At 25.6% G+C, this 25,656-nt stretch overlaps 1 protein-coding gene and 1 long non-coding RNA gene across 3 annotated transcripts; one reads left to right on the forward strand and one right to left on the reverse strand.

Moving 5' to 3' along the window:
• Positions 1–1,907: 1,907 nt before the first annotated feature.
• cnk (connector enhancer of ksr) lies at positions 1,908–18,522 on the forward strand. 2 transcript variants are annotated; one of them, XM_015524643.2, is made up of 19 exons: positions 1,909–2,062; positions 2,165–2,265; positions 2,347–2,510; positions 5,140–5,321; positions 5,400–5,646; positions 6,450–6,578; positions 7,528–7,763; positions 7,999–8,281; positions 10,419–11,799; positions 11,868–12,019; positions 12,077–12,272; positions 12,802–13,006; positions 13,404–13,640; positions 13,922–14,020; positions 14,090–14,223; positions 14,281–14,329; positions 14,542–14,624; positions 16,496–16,632; positions 17,981–18,522. In XM_015524643.2, exons 2-19 carry the CDS (start codon positions 2,208–2,210, stop codon positions 18,131–18,133), a joined length of 4,125 nt encoding a protein of 1,374 aa, XP_015380129.1. In that variant the 5' UTR covers positions 1,909–2,062; positions 2,165–2,207; the 3' UTR covers positions 18,134–18,522. The 2 variants fall into 2 exon arrangements, with proteins under 2 accessions (XP_089077256.1, XP_015380129.1); XM_089221130.1 differs by lacking the exons at positions 14,542–14,624; positions 17,981–18,522 and having other exon boundaries at positions 1,908–2,062; positions 16,496–16,557.
• On the reverse strand, positions 12,030–12,808 carry LOC149058942 (uncharacterized). Its single transcript, XR_016190526.1, has 2 exons — positions 12,342–12,808; positions 12,030–12,254 (listed from the first exon to the last, which is right to left on the reverse strand). It is a non-coding gene; the product is annotated as an uncharacterized LOC149058942 (long non-coding RNA).
• Positions 18,523–25,656: the final 7,134 nt, after the last annotated feature.

Raw genomic sequence — 25,656 nt, forward strand, 5'->3', positions numbered from 1 at the left:
AATGCTTATATTATAAGAATATGTTCGTGGAGATCATGAAAATTTTGTTTGTCATGAGAAAGTATAAAAAAATCAAAAATATTTGTGTGTGCCTTCCAACCTAACCACTACATATATTTTATTAATTTAAAAAAAACATTATACCTTTATACAAATACAATAACTAGAGTACTATAGACATTAATCGGTTAATACATCAACATGTATGTTGGTGTGTTAAAAAAAAAATTAGGGGCGCTGTTCAAATATTAGGGCACTATAATTGTTTAGGCTCGGCCAGAAATTAATGTCTGCGCACGCCTATGTTCAGGTTGTACTGGAGATAAAGTAGTAAAATAGTACAACTACTAACTAGTACAAGTGGATCTAGTAGAGGCAGTAGCAGAGGCGTATTTAGGCACATGCCCTATAGGCCAGGGCCTAGAGCGGCAACATTGGAGGGCGGCAAATTTCAACGATTTTTTTTCACAAAATTATAAAAAGTATTTTTCATTTGATGAAATGAAATTCAACTAATTTTTGTTCGCTCAAAATTAATCATCTTTCAGTCCGAGCATGCACATAGATAACAAAACACGCGCATTCGATGCGGGTTCGATTTCTTATAATAAAAACGGAATTTTATTGTATGTAGTAATTAATTTGAAAATTAAATTGTAGCAAGTATGAGGGGGGGGGGGAGGAAGGCGGCGAATTGGAAAGTGCCTATAGGCGGAAAAGCCTTAAATACGCCACTGGGCAGTAGAGTTTACATGTACCACTACCCAAAATGCGAAGACCTGGATAAGCTTATGCTTATATACATATTGTATATACCCGTCACTCCGTAAAATGGGTAATACTGGATTATACCCAGTATATATACCTACCCGAGGGCCGAGGAGCTTACCATCGCATACAGGTCATTAAAATATAAAAAGTTTACAATCAGCAATCACCCAGTGCAGAATTCCGCTATACTGTATATAAGGCTTAGAGTAGATTTAATGGACGTGTTAAAATTGAATTCATTGATAATAAAATCATTGATTTAAAAAAAATGATTCTGAATGAAGACAGTCTACAATAGTATTAAATAGGTTTAGTATATGAGTATATTTTATGATATTATTGAGATTTAAAGTGAGACCACCTACTCACCTATTTTCGGTCCAGTGTGCGATCTTATATACCTACATCATGCCTAGTAGTCATGCCTCACTTGTCAATTAACCACCATAATACCTACATAAATTGGAAATGAACTATTAAATTATATTATTTATTGGCAATATGTCTTATGTGGTGGCAACGATTGCTGTCTTGCCGAAAGCGAATAAAAATTTTTCTAAAAATGTAATCATGACATAATAACAAAAAATATATAGGCCATCAATGTTCAAAAAACAGAATAAGCCCGGATCTGTTGGGCCTACAGCTACAGGACATTAGGCAATACCACAACGGCAAAACTTCTTATTTCTAAGCCTTAAAGTAATTACTAATAAGGTTATAATTTTAAAACATAAGTACCAAGGTTCTTCATGTTATCTACAACTATAGTCTATATAGTCTGTAATATTATACAATTTCAAATTCAAATTCAGCAAAATCGATTAATTCCAAATAGAGTAGGTAGATGTTATATTGTCATATCGTTACATTTTTGATTGCAAATCTGCAATTACTAAAACTGAACTTATAAGTAATAACTAAACTAATATTAATTCAATACTTTTAATATTTGATATTTATATTTCTCGTAGTCCGAAGACCGAAGTATTTTTAATTTTAATTATTTGTTTGTCTTTTTTAATACCTGAGGTCAAGGATGTTGCCAAATTTGGTAAAATTTGTTGTTGTTGTTGTCAATGTTTGGTTGATATGGAACGAATTTAAACCAATCAGATAAGGCCCTCGGTATTTGTCCTTGCTTGAAACCATGATAAGTGAGATTGTAAGAATACGTCATAAAACTAATAAAACTTATAGTTTGTTTCTTGTGGATTGTTATTATTTAATTTATTTATCGTCAATTACTCAATGGTCACTAGACATCAATTAAATGTTGTCCATTACTTTAGTAAGTAATATGTATCAATTAAATGACAATTTATGCATATTTGTATTCCAATTATGATTTAAACTAAAACAAAGTAAATAACATTCATTTTATTTCATCTAGAAATATAGACCATAATTAATGAACTAATTTAAAATTGTGCAAAATGGCTTATGTGAATGTTGCTGATTGGAAATCTGACCAAGTAGCTGATTGGCTTAAAGGTAAATTAAAATCATGTACCTAATTAATTAAGTACATAATCAACACAAATCTAAAAATGTCTTAAATATCTTACTTAATAGGTTTAGATAGTGTTATTATACCATATATCAAATACTTCATTGATACTGATGTAAATGGACAAAAGTTATTGGATATGCAACCTAATGATTTAGATAAAATTGGCGTGCAAAAAATTGGACACCAAGAGTTAATATTAGAAGCAGTAGATCTACTAAGAAATTTTGTAAGTTTAAATATATACTAAATTTTCATAATTTAAACCGCTAATCATATTATTTTTTATACTGTTTTTAGAATTTTTAAATTCCTACCTATCTTTTATTGTTCCATTTCAAGCTGATACCACCATAAAATAACTTTAATTCTTCAACTGTATCATTATAATTAAACTTATAATGATAATTTAAACTTGATATATTTAAATTTAAATTGGGTAGTGGTATTAGATACTAGTTAATTGAGTTAATTCTATTCTATTTAAATAACATAATTCTATACAGTAATATAACCAGAATTTAATTTAGGGTTGGGAAAGGCTAGTAAAAATAAAAGATATGCGCAAAGTATTGAAAACATTTCTACTTTACTGGGCGGAGGCACCCCTTATTTTAGGGAACTTGGTTATTTTTCTGTCAAAACAATTGTTGGTGAAATCAGAATTTGGCGCACAAACTTAGTTTCAAAGTTATACCTAATCAAAGTTTTCAGTTTATATTATAACCTAATACCAATTATGCTATAACAAAGACAGACAGTGGTGATTTAGTTATCAAAATCCCATCTTTATGTACAGAGTTTTTTACTTATCTGCTGTTCAATGATTTCATGAATTCTTGTTAAGCTCCCAAGTGAAATTTTCAAATTTTTTTTTCCAAAATGTATGTTTTAACTACTTTTTTCTGAAGATTATTATTTTTTTCCTTAAGGTATAATCTCATAATCTATTCGTTTTTAAAATGTATATATTTCCAGCATGGTCATTCACTTGCTGCACTTGCTTAGAATTTAAAACATAAATATCCCTCGACTTCAGTGCCGCAACTAGAGATAAAAAGGCCCAGGTGCGAATCAAATTTTGGGGCCCCCTATTTCAAACTTTTGTCTTACAAAATTGAATAGCAGTAATAGCACCAAAAGCGCAATTAAGGGTAGGGTTAAACCCCCTGGTAACAAAAAAACCTCAAAAATAATAAAGACACTTCGTTTCCCATCTTAGGGGGCTAAACATTTTTATTTTGGCTTTCCTGATAATGCCTATCCATAGTGCATACCAACTACCAAGTACAAATTTTAAAAAGCAAAACAATTTTTATCACTTGATTTTAAATAATTTTCCTTACAAAAACAGATCAAATAATTTATGCATAGGCCTCCATTGTAAACCTAAAACCATATGTGTTTTCATCTCGATCGATATGTTTTAATTTGTAAGTACAAATAAAACATTGCATTATGTACCTTAATACAGTTTATTAAAATAGCATTCCTATTATAGTATTATACTACAAATTTGAATGAATAAAATGTTAATTATATTATTCATTAACTGCAATAGGAAATAGAAATAGGTACAAATATATTATAATAAATTATAATATAAATTAATTAAATTAAATATAAAAAAAGCTGGTAAGTCGTGGATGTCACTCTGCTGTACAGTAGGTTACGAGTGGGTTACTGTAATTAATGGAATTAAATTTGAATCTAATGATATTATATCATTGTATACGAAAAACGATTCTAAGCGAAGACGGTTTATCTGTCTAGGATATATGTATTATAGATTATTAAAAATTTTCAAATCTTAGATTTAAAAAGAAAATGTTTCATGAATTTCTAGCTTAAAATAATTTGCGAATTTTCGTGATTTTTACGTATGTTGTCAAAATTCAAACTTTGAATGCTTGTAAAAAAAAATTGTGACTATGCATTTATTTAATTTTTCAACTGCTATTGTAAAAATATGAAAGGCGCCTTGTATTAAATTTTCAAGCTTTTCTATCTAACAAATATATTTTTATCGATATTTATAGAAAAAAAAAACCAAAAAAGTTGAAAAATTAAAATGTCAGTAAACAGCTCAAAACAAATCTAAATATTTTGAAAATTATATTAAATGCCTATCTAAACATTCAGTGAAAATTTCAAGTATCTGGTCATTTGCTTTAGAGTTACACCAAAATAAGAAAATCGCTAAATTCAGTGAAAATCAAATGTTGTAAAAATTTAAATTTCAAATGCTCATAAAAATTTTATTTGAATTTCCGGTAGAAAATTTTTTGGTGATAAAGATTGAAAAACTTGTAAGGAATCTTGTATTAAATTTTTAAATCTTAGATTTAAAAAGAAATTTTTTTATGAATTTATAGGCTATTTAAACAAAATTGAAAACTATTAAGGCTGTAACTATAAAACTTGCAATTTACTGTATATATTGTAATTAATTTAAAAAAAAAAAAAAAAAAAAAAAAAACTATAAAACTTATGATCTAAAAATAATCTTTACGTTAGTTTACGTTTTCACCATCGGATTCAGTGTTGAAAAATACACAGGGCTGAAAAAATCCAATACTAAGGGTACCCGGTTAAGAAGTAATATTCCAAAACTATTTTAAGGAACAAAATGAGTAAAAAAAAAATTATTTTTACCTAATGTTTCCAAAAATGTTACTATAAAAACACCTACATTAAGCATCATAAAAAAAAAATTACCGTGATAATTATGTGTAATTTATGTAATTTAATAGTATATAAATTTTGAATATTATAATAAATGATAATAAAATATTCATACCTAACTAATTTTATACAACTTTGATCTTAAGTTTATTATTTATTTTAATATATTTCAGCATTATGAACTGGATAAAGAAAATGTGCAATTACTAGCATTAAGATTATCTTGCAGTGCTCATAGCTTATACAAAGATATAAAACAAAATTATTTAAATTCCACTCAAGTTCCAACAAAAATTCTTACAGATGTTGCCAACACAGTAGCTGCTCTAAAACCATTAGTTAATTGGTTAAACAGGTTTGATTTAAACTGTATTCAAAATAATAATTATTTTTGTTATATTGAATAAAGTTAACACATTATTTTAATTTTTAGACCACCATTTTGTGGCCAACCACATTATATAAGTATGAAAAATAACTTACTTAAGTTGGCTCTTGAAATAGTAACTAGTGGTCAGCGTGATCGTTTTGCTGAGAACCCCGTTGAAAATATTTTTGAGATTGCCAAACAATTAGCTCAACATGCTGATCATGTTATTCAAGAAAGTCAAGATTCTCTAATTTTACAACCGGCTTCTTTGGATGTTGCTACACTTAAAAAAAGATCAGGAGAATCTCTGGTAATATATGATATAAAAAACATAATTGTTATTATTATTTTGTAGGTTTGGAACAGATCTTTTCTCATTTAATATAAAATACTTAATCAATACTTTTTTTAAATTTAAAATAAAGGATCTATACATAATAATAGAAGATGAACAATGAGCTTATATGCTAAGGGTGAGAATTGACATGAAGGAGTTGATTAAGTCATCAACCATTAGTGGCAATTACCATGATTCTTTTTTATCATTATCATTTAATTTTGAATCAATTATTAGGGATTTGGGTTATATTTGTAGTAATTTACAACACCACTTTCTTTTTCACCTGCATTGAGGATTCCCTGGTAGTGTTAAGATGGAGAGATCCTTTATAAAGGGGTTGAAATGATTTTGGAGTTTATAGTGATAACCAGTTTAAAAAAGGCATGCTTCCTCAACAATAGTTTTCATATTAAAAACTTATTGTTTGGTTGGAGTTAAAATTAAAACTAAAAATAGTATTACTATTGTCAAAATATGGTTATACTATTGTTTGTTTTTTCTTCGCAAATTTTTTTTTTTATCAGTATCATTAAATATTATTTTCTAAATTACCAAAATATGTACTTTGTGTATGAGAAAGAATTAATTCTTCCTTTTAATATGATGCTGATGCATACCAACTCTGTCAGTAGTCTTAATATCTCATTTGATTATTATAACTATTAAGCCTCTCTATTGTATTACTTAATAATAAAAATACTCTTTCATATTGTAGATGTATTTTAGTATTTTAGTGTATAATGCTAATTATTTTATAAATAAAATGTTTTCAGGGATTTTATATTGTACCATCATTTCACGGAGTTCATCAAGTTGGAGAAGTGAAATGCAATAGTGTGGCGCATCAATGTGGTAAAATTGAGGCTGGTGATGAAATTGTTCAAGTCAATTACCAAACTGTGGTAAGTAATTAAAAATGAATATATTAAATTGTTTTGATTCTTTTTATATATATATATATAATATATATTAAATGTTTAAAATATCCATAGGTTCATTATTTTATTTAATATAAAATTTACCAATTCTTTATCAATAATATTGATTTAGCATCCTTAGCATGATTAAACCTTTATAAGTGTATGTATAATACTTATTTTAATGAAATAATCGTGACAATAACAGAAATTACAAATGTTTAGGCAAACAGGTGGCCCTGAAGGCCCTAATGGGAATATATCTTGCTGACTAACTGACAAGTGTCTCATGTTACAATTTTCATTTGCATGAAATAAAAATATAGTTCAATCAAATTCCTTTTAGCACCATGACAACCATCAATACATAAATATAATAAAAAAAATACCTTCCACTCTCAGAAAAATACTGCTTACCAATATAAATGAAAAAAAATATATAAAACTATTAACTAAGGATAAACAGGTATATGATTTGGATACTTTGATATCAACTCATAGGAATAAATCATTATAAATTGTCATGTTAAATGTCCAGTGCCTACTTGGTATATAATAACTGTAAAATAATATTAATATTATTTACTTTTTACATTGATATCTAATATTATAAAAGGTTACTTATTAGTTTATATATATTTTAAAACATGTGTTTAGTCCGCGCTAAATAATAATAAAATAACATTCAGTTACGAGTTAGGAATAGTAAACCACTTACTTTAAATATAGACTCTAAATAGTGTCAAACGCGTTGCTGGTTGATCCTCACGACGCTAATTAGCACCAGAACCCAGTCAATGACTTAATTACTAATTTTTACAAATTGAGTTTGAACATAATAAAATAAATTTATTTAGAATTTTTTGTTTTTAAATTTAAAATGTAATGTTGTATTCTTTCAATTTATACAATTTATACATATTCTTAATTTCAGGTTGGTTGGCAAGCTAGACAAGTAATGGCTTTGTTAGAAGAAGCATCAACTGATATTTTTCTGACACTTAAAAAACGGCCACGTCATAGTAAAGTGTTTGGACAAATTTACATGAAACCATATCGTCTACCCAGCAAAAAACTATTTAATTATCCACAAAGATATTTTGATCAACTTACTCCACCTAGGCCAAGTGATCTATTGACAATTCCTAATTTCAGTTTTCCTTTAAACAAGTAAGTTTACAATATTTATCAATTTTATTCAATTTATATTTTAAAGAAACCTATCATAAATAGTTTGGGTAACATGAGTAATAAAGTAAAAAAAAAGGAATACTATAGTTTGTAATGAAAATTGAAATTTACTTATGAAAGTTTTATTATTTATATCTAGTTAAAAATGCATAAATGAATGTTTATAATACATTTGTTTTTGATTGGTTTTGTCTAATAATTGAAACATTTTTAGACAAGAAAAAAAGAAGGTCCCAAAGATTCAAGAAAGTCAAATAAGTGATAATTTGTTGAGTCCTCCACCAACCATTCATGTAGACGAGCGTTCAATTTCTCCTGAAATTTTTTCTCACAGTAATAGTAGCAGTGGTGATGAAAGTGAACTTGAGAGTGCCAATTGCTCTTCACCTAATTCCGTTAGATTATATCTTCCAAAGCCACATATCCCTGTTCAAAGAAGGGCAACAATAAGTGGAGCCAGTCCTATTGGAAAACATGCACCATTCAATTTTGATCAGGTATTTATTGTAAAATATATTTTTAAGTATTAAAAAGAAAAATAACCACAACAATAATATACGTTACCTAATCGTATTTTCGAATTATAAAACTTCAATCAATATTAAAACGGAATTCCTCAATACTACACATGATGTGCGTATTAAATGCACTTTATAGTTTGTTATTTTTTTGAACAGGTAACACTAGACGTGCCTAAATAAACCTATATGAAAGGTTAATCAATTTGTCATGCCAGCTCAATTCATTCTAACATTCTTATTCTAATATTTATATAAAAATAAAAATTTTATTTATTAAGTTTTCAAAATACTTTTCTTAAATAGAAACAAAATAATTAATATATATTTATTAAGTTATTTACTTCTTTTATTAATGTCAACGTTTTTTTCCTAAATTCAATGTGAGTTAATTATTCTGGTGAACATTCAAACAGACCTAATACATTAATCTAAGGTATTGGATTATTAATGTATATTTAAGAACGAGTAACAAGTGATATATGAATAAGTAAATGCTTACAGGTAACAACACCCTTCTTCATCTTTCTATATTGGTTATTACTTATAAGTTTATTAAAAAAAATTTTTTTAATGATCTACCATATTGAAAAATATGTTTAAAGTTTTTTTTGTTCAAATTGCATAATATTGACTAAGAATCAATTTATTAAATTATTTATAATATTTAAAGTATTTTAGTCTTTGGCAAAGTATGATATCATTTTTTATAAGATATCTTATGTATTTTTATGAAACTGAATTAATATATGATATCGGTTTAGGAAGTTTTAGTTGATTTAAATAATAATCATAGTCAATTAAATACTACATTTATTATTTATAGATACTAGATTGCAAATAATTGTAAATAAATAATTTTAATCATTACTTTATAATTATACTCTGTGTTTATTATAATTTATAATAATTAATTATTATATCTTTATAAAAATAGTTAATTATGTAGAAAAACTTGGAATTTTTTTTTAAAGCACAGTTTTTATTGGGTATTTCACATAAAAATTTTTTGCTCTGCCGACATAAAAATTAATATGTATAAAGCCTTAATAACACAAAGAACTTTTATTATTAAATAATGAAATAAATAATATTTTTCATTTAATAAATTGAGCTTAGTTAATGTATTTGACTCTTTTGGTTAACATTTTTTTCTATTTTTCTATTTTATTATTTAATATTCTGTTTTTTCATTTCCTATATTTCATGTATTATTATTATCAAATTTAAATTATAAACTCTATTTAACTATTTGTAGGGTAATATTCTTCTTAGAGTGAGTTGTGTGTGTGTTTGTGAGTTTCAGTAGAATGTTTTTAAGGGTCTTCCATATAATATTGTATCAATTTAAATAAGTTATTTATTCTATACATTAAACTTTGTAAAAAGTTATAACTTGGTATTTTTTTAATTATCTCTTATTCAAATAATTTCCCTTTTAAATAAAGTGGTGTATTAAATACAAGTTTAATATTTAAAATATAATTTAAATATTTGAAGACCAATATTATGTGTTATATAATATATAAATATATTGTATATTTATAAATGTTTACATAGAAATTTTATTTATATTTTGTTATTTATCAAAAATTTTTGTTACTCAATATTGACATTTTATAAGTATGTTAGTATGTTACATTTATGTTCTAAGGTTTAGTTTAAAAGTATTTTGAGACATATAGTATTATCAATATTCTTTATATTATATATTAAAATTGTGAGTATCTATACAATCACAATTCACAGTTACAATTAATACCCAGGAAGACCCTTAACAAAATACCATCAACTTTTAATTAAATGGAAATACTATACAAATTATTGTTAAGGTGTACATATATGATTGAGAGCATTTCATTTCTTTATTTTATTTAGATAAATAAATAACTATAAATCAATTATTAATTTTTTATTTTGATAAATTGAATTGATGACTAATCACTGATTAGTAATCAGTAAATTACAAATGAGTTGATTGTGTAAATAGTTCTCAATTGTATTACACCATTTTATTTGCATGGATTGAATTTTTCCCCTGTTTAAAAAGACTTCTTTTATGCTACTTAGAAAAGTGTTTCTTGAAATATTAATATCCTTGAAATTTTATTTTCAGTTTTGGAACGAATTGAAACAAGTTAATGAAGCTCAAAATAACAATAAAAATAATAGTGAAAAATCTAATAGTGAGATGCAACTTAGCAAACGTTCCAAACCAACTAAAGTTCATTGGAAGTCATTACCACCAAATGAAGAGAAAATTGAAAGCTTGAAGTTGTCTGACAAGAAACTTATAGATACATCTATTAAAGATGATGTTTTAAACAGCAGTAATTTAATTTCCGTTAAGGAACGAATTAATCAATTGAAAATTAATAAAAGTCCAGAACATATGAACAAAAAACCTAAAATAATGCCAAAACCCTTTGTTTCTAAAGTTTCTAAACCAATTGATAATCCATTATTTACTAAAGTTCGTGGTAAATTAGACAAAAGTTATAGTACTCCATCCTATGACTTTTCTGCAGATAGTAATCTGCCTAACGATTTTGAATATTTTGATTCTGATTTGAAAATGTCAATTGAAGATGTAAAAAATTGTGATACTAATGAAATAACTGATAACTGCATTTTTAATGAAGATAAATTGAAAAGACCTGATAAACCTATTCTGATTTTCCCTAAGCCTCCCCCTCCAAGAACTGATGACAATGTTTCTTTTGAAACTATGACAGAAACAGTTGGAATTAGTTATATAAACAAATCAATTAAACCAGTTTTATATTTTCCAAAACCTCCACCACCTAGAACTGAAGATATAGATTTTTCAATCATAAAAGATACTGATATAATTGATAATATTGGATTTGAATCTGAAAATGGTAGAAATACAGAACATTTAAGTAATAGAGTTTCAGAATCTGGCAGTGGATTTTCATTTGATTCAAAACAAGAAGATCCCCTAGATAGTACGACAAAAAGTTATTTTGAAATCCAAAATGGAAATGTCTTAAATTATGATAACTCAACAACACAATCATCTCAAGATAGAGTTCCAGGATCAATATATTGTTCCAAAAATTCCATTAATAATTGTAAAAATAAATCTTATTTAAACAATAAACATCAAGATCCATCAGATTTTGAAAAAAATTCATTTTCTGATTTGTCTGATGCTTGCCCACCATTATCATTAACTGATCTTAGTGGAAGTGATGATAATATATTTCGGGTAGATACTAAAGATAACATATCTTTACCATCTGAACGAACGGCCATCATACTACATCAAGCTGTATTAAATACTCCAGCTACATTTCCCAGACAAAAAACTGAAACAAAAAAATCTCAGCCACCAATACCACCTCCTAGACCATCCAAGCCTACTGAACTACCTAAAAGAACTAGCTACAGAGCTATGCTTGGTGCTAAAACTATTGGAAAAAAAGAAAACAAAGGACAGAAACAATTATTTCAAAGAAATCCGTTAATAGCTAGTAATTTTAATTGTCTATACATCATAATAATTATAGAAAATACATTCTTACTACATTATATTTTTTAGAACGCCGAAATATAAGTGCTAAAGAATTAGGGACGTGTGAATATCAAGGATGGCTCTATCAAAGATCTAAAAAAATATCCCCTAGAATGCAATGGATTAAAGGATGGTTCATTATTAAAGGAACTACTTTTTATGGCTTTAATAATAAAGAAGTACTATAAATTTAATATTATAATTTTTATTTATGTTAACTACAATATGTTTTTTAGTCATCTAAATCTCGACTTATGATCATATTATCTGGTTTCACGGTATCTGTTGCTGATGAAGTCAAGTCAAGAACTAATGCCTTTAAAGTATACCATATGGGAACTATGTTCTATTTTGCCGCTGAAACACCAGATGATTTATCCATGTGGTTGGATTGGTTTTCAACTGCTACCATTGCTGATGGACATAATTCAAGTAAATCTCATTAGATTCTTTTAAAAAGTTTTAGTAATTTTAAAATTAGTTGATTTTATATTTGCTTACAAAAATAAAAATAATAAATAGTTATGCAATAGTGACATTTCTTACTCTCCATGCTCGATCTAAAATAAAATTTGTAAACCTAAGTATAGATTATTATATCTATTAACATCATTAATAACTTATTTCTTATTTATTTGGACTTTATAAGCTATTATAATTTTGAATACTGTTTATTTAATTATTTTATATACTATAAATAAATATAATAAAACAATATAATTTTATTGTATTTTATTTTATTTTATTTATTGACCAGAGGAGAAAACAATATTTCCCTTTACTTGAATGTCACTAATAGAATTTCCATGAAAATATAACTTTAATATGTGTACAATCCTTTATCCTTTTTTTGTAGGAATATGTAGTACATAATATACATCGCTGTCTCTGTCATTTAACATTGCTGACTTAAAAAAAAAAAAAAAAAATTAAACACCATTTAATTGTATGTAACTATTAGATATTGTGGCTGTTAGTGAAACTGATGGCGAAGAAGATGAAAACTTAGATGAAAACCATGAACTGGTCGATTCATTTTCATCAAAACCAGGAACATCTCATGATTCTTCTTTTACAAGTTCAGCTTTTAAGAATATTTCTACATTTCTTTCAAGTCACATGGGATCACATTCAAATCATAATGCAGGTGTTAATAAAAACAAAACGTAAGTGTTACTATTAAATTTTTACTATTTCTTATAATTTAAATGTTGCTTATTTGCTGAAAATTTAATTTTTTAATTTATTTAAAAAAAAAAAAATGAATAGTTTGTATTTATTTATTTAATTTTTAAAAATAATTGACTCAAATAAGTTTTCTTATAACCTCGTTTATTATTGTAATATAGTATATAAAACCCTGCTTCTATTAATTTAATCTAACATTTGAGTTTTTCAAGTTAAATGTGTTCTGTAAAACTGAAACATTGTATTAAAGAATACAAAAAAAGTTACTTTAGACTATAAACTAAAAAATAAAATTTAAAACTTTTAGTATAATTAGTATTTAATTTTATGCATAAGTATTAATATTAATTAAATATTAATTACATTTTTCTTTAGGGATAAAAGTTTTCATTCATTAAAAAAACAACAAAAAAAGAATCTGGCAAAAGAAGATCAAGTAAAAGGTAGCAGTTTGGACAGAAAACATTGGAAATTTTTAGGAATGGGTATGATTGGACGGGATTCAAATGAACCAGTTCCAACATCTCAATATCGTAGTTATCGAAGAGTACCTCCAACAGTTCCTAAATGTGCATCAGATACATCTGTACTCTCTAACTCTTATAACCAAAAGTAAATTTACAGTTACCATACTTATAATTTAGCAATAGTCAATAAGTAAAATAATTTAGGCTAAATATAATACCATATTTTTTACTTCACAAACAATAATTTTAATTCCTCAATTATTAGATCGTATATAAAGTTTTAAATAATAATAATGAGTTATTAAAATTATAGAATCACCAGATCAAAGTATTTTTATTTTGGGTTTTTTATAATTAACAAATGTAACAAACTGATATATAAAAGTCTTCTTAGCATTAACAAATTAATGAAATTATTTATTTTAGCACTGATGTATATCCTATACCTCAAATTAACCATAATAGGCCAGCAGATATGGTTGATTATCGATTAGCATCTATAACAAAACCAGAAAATAACCAAAGGTACTACAGTTTAGCTCTAAACAAAAAAAAAATGATATTTTTACTAAATTGTAGTTTCTTAATTTTTAGACGAACAGATCCTATAAACAGCTCTGAAATAACATTAGAATCATTTATACAGTCCCGTCAAGACGAAAGACGAATTCAACACCTACATATGGGAATGCGTGTACCTCAATATACAGCTCCACCTCCACCTCCAGGTTATAATTGTAATTATTATTATAAGTATTGACCAAATATAACTAATTATTTTACAGGAATTAGAGAAGATCAAAATCTACAACTTTTGGATCAAGCTAGTTTCAGGTTAGTCCGGCATAAATTGAATATACATTTCAAATTATTTTAGATAAAGATTATTTTATATATTTTATATTCCTTTATTATACGGTAACCCTCATTATGCATTATTTTAGGTTGTTTTTATTATTTTTTAGCAATAAATAGAAAATTTTAATTTATTAGTATAAACCTATAGATTATACTATTATAGTACTGCCTTTATACTTGCTTTTTAGAATTGCTGCTGAAAGTGAACCTCGATCAAGGCAACCAATCACTGCATTGACTAGTGTTGAACACCTAAGTGTATTACCACCTTGTAAGTTTATTGTTTATCAATAGAAAACATTATTTTGTTGATTTAAAATTTATTTTTTACCATTATTGTTTATTAATATATTTTAATTTGTGACACAATTAAAATTTAAAAAAAAAAAATTGTCCGTTAAAAATACCCACTCAATATGATTCAAATTGTTAGGTTAATTCCTTGTTATGCCCGGCTATTCATGATCTAAGCCCGTGGCAAATTCCTGTAGATTTACCCTATTATACTCTCCATAAATGATTTTTAACACCGTCATTTAAAATACAAGACTAAAAGTATATTCAATCATTATATTTCATCATTTTTAGCTTTTTAAAGGCGAAACAATTTTTAAAATTGGTACCTAATAAAAAATTGCTAATTTCTTATTCTTCCCTATTAAATTGTATAACCAATAGCAACCATATAATACACAAAAATATATTGTTTAAAGATTATTATTTGTATAAAAAAACTCAAATTTGGTATAAAAAAAAACCATACCTAACCATATATAACTTAACCATAGATTCATGGGGTTGTATAAGTATTTTATGGTAAAAAAATTTAAAATCAGTTAAATAGTTCCAGAGATTAAACCAATCAAATGAACAATTTTCCTTCTTTATATTATATAACCTTTTTATGACCCCTATAGGGGTAAGAGTCGAATTTAAAAAAAATCCTTTCTTAGTGAATGTCTACACCATAAAACAAAACTACTTCCCATATTTCATACTCAAAGCTTCAGCGATTATGACTAGGTGATTTTTTAATTTTTACCCCTCTAACTCTGATAGAAGTTGAATTTTGAAAAATCATTTGTTAGTGGGTGTCTACACTATGAAACAAAACTACTGTCCAAATTGCATACTCATAGCTTCAGCGTTTCAGGCTAAGCAATGATGAATCACCCAGGATAATTTATTTTATGCCATACAATTAAAATTATGTGTACACAAGTATAAAGTATGTAATTGAAATTAAACATAAATTAACATTTAGTAAAATATTAAATAGCATGGTAAATTTAGTACCAAAATAGTTTTAAACTTTCAATTTAACCATTTTAAATAATTATATATAACATTTATTATTTTTTTGTTATCTATTTATTCGTGCTTATAGTGATTTTTTAATTATAAAATATGTTATAATATAGATGAAAAATAATTTAATTAATAAACTAATTTATTAAATTTTGAATATTATTATATTAGTTTTAGGCCAAATTAAACTAATATATATTATTTAATTGAAATAGCAGTATTACATTTACAAATGTATGTATGTATTAAAACAAAGTATATTATACATTTCTAGTTTCTAACATTTCTTTTTAGCTATAAATTTAAATAAATTGAAGTCATTTTTGTATAAATATAATGAATTATGTTCAAATAAATTATTATTTATTATTTATTATAAATTATAAATTATTATTTGTAACATTTTATCAACTAATTATACTTTTTTTTAATTTTATCTAAAACTTTATTTTACCACTGACTAATATGTTACATCTATGTTGTGGTATTAAATTGTAAATCATTGTTTTATTATCCAAGTAGGATCTACTAAATGAATAACTACAATTGTTTAAGTGCATCATTAATTCAATACTTAAAGTCTGTAGTAAATCTATAGATAATGTCACATTTAAATAATGTAGTCCTTTTTCTGAGATGTCCTTAAAAAAATCAAAAATCAATAAATCATTGTAAAACCAATATTTTCCTTGTGTGTTTATCTCATCGTCTAAAATAAAATATAAAATTGAAATATATGGTATAATATAAAATGTATTATAATTTATAGTTATTAAAATAGAAATTTATATATAAGTATAGTTATTAACGAATATTATTATATTATATTTTTAGGGTTAACTGAGAGCTCAACTCAATCTAGTGACTTTAATGGAAATAGAAATACTAAAACATTTCCACATCCTCGTGATGGGCCATATATGCCTCAATTACCTGAATCACATGAACATCAATTATATTCCAATCGATACGTGAGTATTTTGCTTAAATCATATATTTTTACTAAATAATGTTAATGAATTATAAATATTATAATATAATATAATATAATTATAATATATTAACTGTATTAGTTTATAATGTATCAATTCAGTGCCGTTGCAATATATTATTTAAAACAGTCCACTAACAAGTTATAGCACACAGTGAAATAAAAATTTACAAGAAATCCAATTAAAAATCTTAGTTTCAATTGGGTTTAACAAATAAATAAACCTGCACAAAAAATCTAAAAAAAAAAAAAAATAGAAAAAACATATCAGTTAAATATGTGTTACAGAAAAACAAAATCTATTTATTGATAGTTACTTTTGAACACTTTTGAATACTTTTGAAATACAGTAGAACCTCGATCAACTCAAACTTCTCAGTCAAATTTTTGATAACATAATTTTTTTTCACCCCTAACCGATTTGAGTTATCAAGGTTACACTGTATTTTTTAATTTTTTTTTTAATTGGTATTTACTGAACTTTGAAAATATACTTAATATACAGGGTGTCCCACAGAGATCTGACAAATGAAATAACTTTTGTTCTAATCAATATTTTTTAAAAATTTCTTTTAAATATGATTCATAGACACTTGCGCTACATTTTTAGAATACATTTTTTATTTTTTAATACTGAAAATAAAAAACTTAAAAATTGATAAATTTTTTTTTATTTGTAAATCTGATTTTTAGAAAAAATTATATGGTAAAAACACTTATTTAAGTCAAATGGCTGATTTTTTACAATTTTTTTACATATCAATATTTTCGTTAAGTAAATTACGATCTAGTTTGTGTTAGAAACCTTGTAATTTCAAATAATAATAAAAATTTTTTAAAATATTTTATAAGAACATTTTTAAATAAGTGCATGTTAAAATCTAATTATTTTTTTTATTGTATTTATTTTAATAATATTTGATGTATAAACTATAAATTACTATAATTATTTATACCTAACGAAAATATTGATATTTAAAAAAATTGTAAAAAATCAGCCTTTTGACTTAAATAAGTTTTTACCATATAAATTTTTCTGAAAATCAAATTTACAAATTGGCTATATTGAATATTTCGAAAAAAAAAATTGTCAATTTTTAAGTTTTTTTATTTTCAATATTAAAAAATAAAAAATAAAAAATGTATTCTAAAAATGTAGCGCAAGTGTCTATGGATTATATTAAAAAGAAATTTTTAAAAAATATTGATTAGAACAAAAGTTATTTAATTTGTCAGAATGTCAGATATCTGTGGGACACCCTGTATAGCACTGTCACTGTATATAAATATAATTAAGCTGAATATTTATATTTTATTTCAATATATAGCCTTTAGATCAAATCAGTGATACCGAATCTTTGGAATATCCACCTGTTTTTGAACCAGAAACTTACTCATTAACTGATGTTCTTTCAAGAAGACGAGATCGATCAAATAATAATATTGATAATGAACCTGGAAACAGCAATAGTTACAGGTGATAAATGTACAAATTGATACGTACTATTATTTTATATTTTATTCATTAAATTAATTTATTAATTTGTTTCCTTATAATTACACCTAGAAAAATTGTTTAGTGTGAAACATTTATATCATATTATTATATACATATATGTAACAGAATTTATTTAATTTATATAACAAAAATTACTCTTAATATGATATTTTTTCATACATCACACAAAAATCCTAACTAAATATAATTACTTGAAAAATGTGTGTTTTTATTAAAGTATTGTATTAGTTTAATATTTTTTGTGATCTATTTATTTTTGTGAACTATTTTATTTATTGTTGAAATATTATATTTTATAGTGGTGTTTAAATTCTGACTGTTGATTTTCATTAAATATTTTATAATTTATAATATGTTTTAATTCATTAAAAATACAGTGTAGTATCTATAGCTCGAACGTCTTGAGGTAAAATTGCTGATAACTTTGTACACAATCACCGATAGATTGGTACTTAGATAATTTCATAAAAACTGGGTGAAAATCGTACGATTGCCTAATAATGGAGATACTTGTATAATATAATAGTGTAATATATTATTACATGAAATGGAAAAATAGATTTCATTCACTTCGTGAAAAATAAATTAAATTGCTCATACAGAGTATTACATCAAGTATACGCATATGACTTAAAATTTTAAAATCTGTTTCTTGTAATTTTTAGATAAGTTGTACTAACTAAATATTCTTGTGAATCAATGGTTATCGAATGCCTACCTATATTTTAATTTATATTGACATTTACCTTACTATATTATTATGATTGTAAATAAATAGTACATAAATAATAACAATCAAAAAAAATATACTCGAATTACACGTAAGTACACTAATATGTTATCGAGTATATTGTATTCTATGTTGACATTTACTTTGCTCCATCATTATGATTTAATAAGAAAAAGGTAGATAAGTTATAATAATAAACATATAGATATTTGAACTAGACATTAGTCATTTGCATACAAATATGTCCATTGAAGGCTATAGGTTATATTGATTTAGAATGTATGATATATTAATATATATCTTAAATCGTTTCATAGCCATTAATACACTAATACCTACCAAATAGAACATAAATAGCGTAGACACGTGGTGAATAGTGTTATAACAATTAATAAATTGTGTCTTATACTTACTATAGAAGTGATGAGGACCATCGTCTATCAGAAAAAAACCCTTTTCTATGTATCTACAATAAAATGTAGTAGTTTTTAAGTATTTATAATAATCTGAAAATAAGGTCAGTAGGTGCCTACTAATAAAAAACATGAAATACTGGTATTCTTCAATATTTAATTTTCAAGGTCCTAAAATATTTACAATGTTTATATAGTTTTAATAAATTAATATCGTAAACAAGTTAAATTTAAATAATACGTTGAAAACAAAAAAATTAAGTTGCGATTAAAATCAACAAAAACACAAATAAGTACATACAAAGTAAAAGGTAGGTAAAATAAATATATGATATACCAGTGTTGGCGTATTCAAGTTTTTTTTCGGTGGGGGTTACTTAAACAAAAAAAAACGTATGCATGAAACGAAACACTATAATTTATATTAATACGCGTTAGTAACTTTTAAGGAAAAATAATTTTAGATCATATTTTAATTTTTTAATTTATTTTCCAGGATTTAATCAAATTCCATCAATTTTCAACTGTATTTTTTTTTGTTTTACTCAATTTAAAAAAATGTTTCACGTGAAATTCAAATTAATCAACTTTTTTTTTATTAAATAAACACGTTTTTATGCATGTAAAATGTAATGTACTAATGTATAGTATCCTATAATATCAATATAACAATATAAGTATAAAAATAAAATAAAAAACCATTTTAAGTGCATTTTATACTATTTTAATCACAATATTAATATTCACAAAATCCTAATATTATTTTATAATATTTTATTAATAAAAGATAGACGAATGGACATCTCATTTGTTGGTACAGCATTGACTTCAGATAGTTTTTTTTTTTTATACACTGGTAAATAGAATTAAAAAAATTGTTTTGGAATTTTCGACTAATTTTACATTAATCGTTCAAAAAGCATGTACCTACCGCCGACTAGTGAATACTAAGTAGTGTGTAAAACACTAAAATATAATATTAAACAAATTGATTATAATATGCATAGGTGGAGCCAGCCTTCATGTTCAGGGGGTGCAAATATATTTACACCCTCCAAAAACAAAAAAAAATTAAAAATTAATACTATATTTTATTTTATTCATAATATTACATCACAATAATAATATTATATTACAATGCCAATCACAATATCATACGACGTTTGAACTCCACACTAAATTGTCTGTGCGTTTAGGGGGTACCACCGCATACCCTGCATACCCTCTGGCACCGCCTGTGGTAATAAGTATTAAAGATAATATAATATTATTCTCGTTGGCCCTAGCGAAACATAGACGAAATGGGAAAATAAAATGTAAGTATTTACAGTGTCACTGCCATGCAATAGATAGAGCTTTTATTATATACACAGTACACTGGACTGTTTAATAGCATTATTTTTTTTCAAACTATTATAGTTTTTTTTTTCGAAAATATTTCGGAAGGGTTACAACCCCCAAACCCCCCTGGATACGTCACTGTTTAGTGAATATACAATAAATATAATATAATATAATTTATAAACAGTACCTAATAACGGTATTTCATATACACTTTGCTATATTATTTGAAGTTCAAATTTTGAACTACATTGTCCTATTTTAATTTCTTTAGTTAATTAGGTATTTAGTTCTCATATTTATTGTATAGTTTGTCTTGAAAAATATTTTTGAATTTTTAGGTGTTGCCGTATGTTACTCAATACCTACGGGTTCTTTCAATCCGCGGTGTCCCTTCAACTTGTTGGAATAATCGTTCATATTTTATTGTTGTTTTTAAAAACTTAGGTAAACCTTGACTATTGAGGATCATACCAATATTCCGCGTTTATAACGACCATACGAGTTTTCCGTTTACCAAAAACAACCCCTACTGTTCCACCCTAAACCTAATGAACTATGTGGCCACGGGTTCCCACTAATAATATATATATGTTATAAATTATAATTTTATTTTTATTTCACATATACGTCAGTCATAATATAATTTAAATATAAAATTAAAATTATTTTTTAAATTAAATACAGGATACATAATTATAGTTTTTCTTACAACTATTAAAAAGTTTGTACTATAATTATTATATGTATAACGTACCGTAATTTCAACCTGAATATAAATTGATAAATTTTATTTATTATCGGGATTATTTCCCAAATGCTATCGATTTATATTACTAATCTTGTTTGTTGTATCAGTTATACTGTTGATTTATAAAAAACATAATATATTAGGTATAATACTTTTTAATAGTGATAAAAAACAAAATAATTTTAATTTTATGTGTAAATTATAATATGACTGGTATGTATGTGATATAAAAATAAAATTATAATTTATAATATATTATGATATGACTGACATATTGTATATCGTATGTATATAATATTTAAATATTATTCAAATACTAGACTAACGTTTTTGATTTGGTGAAATAGAGAATTGGTGGGAAAGGGAAAGGTACGCTTTTGGTTTACTACTCACCAATTCAATTAATTAGGTACTCAAAATATTTTTTAACTGCCTAAATAATAATTTTGCCAAATGAGAACGCATTTTTAACGTAATTCCATTTTAAATTAAAACAAAGCATACAATTAGTGTCAAAATATACAAATAACACACAACAGAATATTAAGAAATGATGGAGTGTGAAGTTTCAAGTAATATAACTTAAACTCATGACCAAGGGCGTTCGCAGACATTTTTAAGGAGAGGGGACAAATAATTCACGTTATACACATATATACAAGTATATAAGGTAAATGGTAATCTATTTATATAGACACTCATTATTTCGTAGTTTCAACTTTTTTAATTTTTTTAAATATTATCTTTACATAATTAGATGTGATTTCAAAATAACAGTAGGTAACAATTTCATAAATAAACTACTATTTTACATTTTTTAATCGTAATAAATTATAATTGTGGCTTAAAAAAAGGCACGGTCGTGTGCTCAATCTGCGGAAACGCGCTGAGCGTACGTATACCGGCCGCAGTTGCTAGCTTCCGGAAGGGTGACCACTGACCTCCCGGGATTTTTAGCAACATATCCTTGCCACACTTACACAAACACGTGTTACAACCGTACAAACAAATACACAAAAATAACCCCTACTGTACCACCCCTGACAGCAAAAAAAACTCCATCTATAAAAGAATATATAATACGAAATTTGAAATACATAAAGTCATAAATACGTATCATAAGTCAAAACATTAAAAAATTAAAAAATAACATACATTTCCCATTTCTTTGCTGCAATATGTGCAGAATACTTTGATATTTAAAATATAATTTCGAATCAATAAATAGTTATAAGTTATAACTACTTGAAGAAGACTCTCATTTGCGGTACCATTGCTACTGGCACTACTCAATATCTTAGTAGGCAATTACATCAAAATTATGTAAAAAAATATTTTCCAATAAGTCGTAACTTTTCAAAATATTGGATTGACACTTAAATGAATCCACTGTTTTTATATACATATAAATGCATATTTGTGTGAATTAAAGGACCTCTTAAATAATTCTCCAAGTCCCCTTATCATTAACCCTTTTAATTAATACGTTATCGTCTAGCTCTCCACAAAATAATTTTTTAAACCGCTTTTATTGTTTGTAAATATTTTTAATGCCTAACTTATGATTGAACAATTTTAAGTCGTATCATCAAATTGATTCTATTTTTTAATCTTTGGTTACGAGCCTGCGTGTTCTTGGAAAAAAAAATAGGTACTGGTGAATGATATTTTAATGATAACTAATACCTAAGTGTCTGTGTACTGTATTGACTATTAAGTACTTAAGTATAGAAATTCAAATTACATGTTTTCATTTTATATTTTATTTTTAACTGCCTGTTTTTCTAATAACTAAAGTTTACTGAAATTCAAGCCCTATGACTAATATATATCGCATTTAAAAATTTATTTTCACAATGAATAAAACAAAATTGGTTAGAATTTTTAATGCAAAATACAACCAAGAAAAACCTGTTTTCTAGTGATAATTTGTTTATACCTGCTACATTAGGTCTATACCTATAAAGTCAGTGTAAGTATAAGCTTAAAATAAATAATATTTTTGCAAAATTGTATGTTTCTTATAAAACTATCAGATAACGTTTATTGCACCATATTTTTAGATTCTGAACGAAGTGATGAATGTATTGATTTTAGAATGATGTGTGTTTTGGAGGGGGGGAGTCTGTGTACAGCATAACTAGGTAGTCGAAATAATGCTTCAATTTCAAACTTTGGGAGCGGTTTCTGATGGAAAAGTGAATATCCTTGGTGCATTAAACAGGGCAAAAGTAAACATTTTCCAACTGTTTTCAAAAAAATCTAGAAAAACAAAAAAAAAGTGACAGAAAAACGGGAATTTTTACGCAAAACCAGTTTTCGATCAAATCGACTTTTTTATGGTTGTAATTCAAAAACTAATCACTGTAAATACTTGAAATTTTCACAAAATGTTTATGTTAGAGTTATCTATATACAGTTTAATTTTCAAAATTTTTTGACTTTTTTTGAGTTATTTATAGACCACTGAAATTTTCGATTTTTATGAGAATTTTTTTGAAGTGTCGGTAAAAAAATGTTGGATAACCAAAAAAACTTGAAAATTTAATACGAGGTTCCATATGCATTTCCTTATTTTAGCTAAAAAAAATTAAAAATTGTTGGTCACAATTTTTTTTATAATCATTTGAAGTTCAAATTTTTACGAAATCTGTCGAAAACGCGAAAATTTGCAAGTAATTTTGAAGTTAAAAATCATAAAATTATTTGTGTTTTTAACTAAGGATTAAAAATACAACACTAAGTTTTCCATGAGTTTTGATTCAAATAGCTTTAGTGAAAATTTGAAGCGTCATTATGGGAAAAATGTTTTGAGCGTTTGAGTTTTAAATTTTTATGAAGTCACGTATCGATAACGATTTATGAGAAATACATGTGATGTTTTTGGAAAAATTGATTAACCATGCCTTATGAAAAATGCGTCCTAATTGAAAAAATAAAATATTTGTTTCAAAATAGAATATAATATGACAATATTTAAATAAAATATATCCTAGACTGACAAATCATCTCCGTTCAGAATCATTTTTCGTATAGGTACAATGATACTTATCGTTGCATTCAAATTTAACCTACCCTAGTCAAAAGTCCACCCCCACCCCCTAATGTACAGCAGAGCGTCATCCACTTACCCGCCTTTTTAAAAATAATGCTGGTATTTTCCTAAATTTTTTTTTGTGTTTTAAATTGTTTTATTAAAAAAAGAAATATTACCTACTCCAAAGTACTAAGTAAATATTTTCACATTAACTAACAAATAAAAAAAAACCGTGAATGTTTTACAATTCAAATAATTTATTTGATTATGTAGAACTTTCATTTTTTTGCTTTATATCTTATAGTTTTTTTTTTTTTTTTTTTAAAGCCTCGGTAACGTGACCATTGGGTTGTTTTTACATGATAATGATAATTTAAATTAAATTGTACAATTCAATATCTTTCAAAAATAAAATTATATTTTGGATAGATTCTTCGTCAGGGCCCAGTGCGTCGTGAACGTGTTCTGGTATGTTGTATTTTTGTATATTATTGTTTGATGCACAGAGGTAATAGGGATTTAATTTTTTTGCTACAGAGAACAAAATTAATATTTTTTAGCAACGGTTATGCGAATTTCTTCGCAAAGCTATTCAAATGTAAAAAATAGCATACAAATTGTCTTTATTAACCTATGATGATATTTATTTTTATACGTAATATTGTCTTTACTCAGTTTTATTCATCTCGAAAATTTATAATTATTAATTGTCCAAAAGTGAAATACTGAAAAAGCGTTATAATAGGCTTCTGAGTTCAAGGACAATAATACCTGGGTGAGACTGTTATGGCCATATAGCCCTAATAGTTACAAATGTATGAAATATTGAAATGCTATAAAGATTCGTGCGAAAAATCCTGATATATTTAAAATTGAAGTATTTCAAAATATTCATACTGGTATTTTCACCAAAGTTGTACTGCACATAAAACTTTTTCTTCGAACGTATTGAATAGAAATGTTTTCCAATAACATTGTAGAAAGATTGTTTAATCGTCTATCAATACAACCTATAGTCTACACGCGTTCATATTACATCAGTAACTTCGATCAATACTGTATCTGTATGTCAGCTTAAAACCAAATCGAATTAATGATTTTAAAATGCACATGCAGTTACCCACTGTAATTAATGTCTACATAATTTTAAAGACACGAACGATTCGTAACAGCAATCACTAATCATAATTCATATTGAAACTCTAGTCTTAAT

The sequence above is a fragment of the Diuraphis noxia genome, unplaced genomic scaffold (assembly GCF_037042655.1).
Source record: "Diuraphis noxia isolate RWA-SAM2 unplaced genomic scaffold, SU_Dnox_SAM2 contig0002, whole genome shotgun sequence".
NCBI classification, from domain to species: Eukaryota; Metazoa; Arthropoda; class Insecta; order Hemiptera; family Aphididae; genus Diuraphis; species Diuraphis noxia.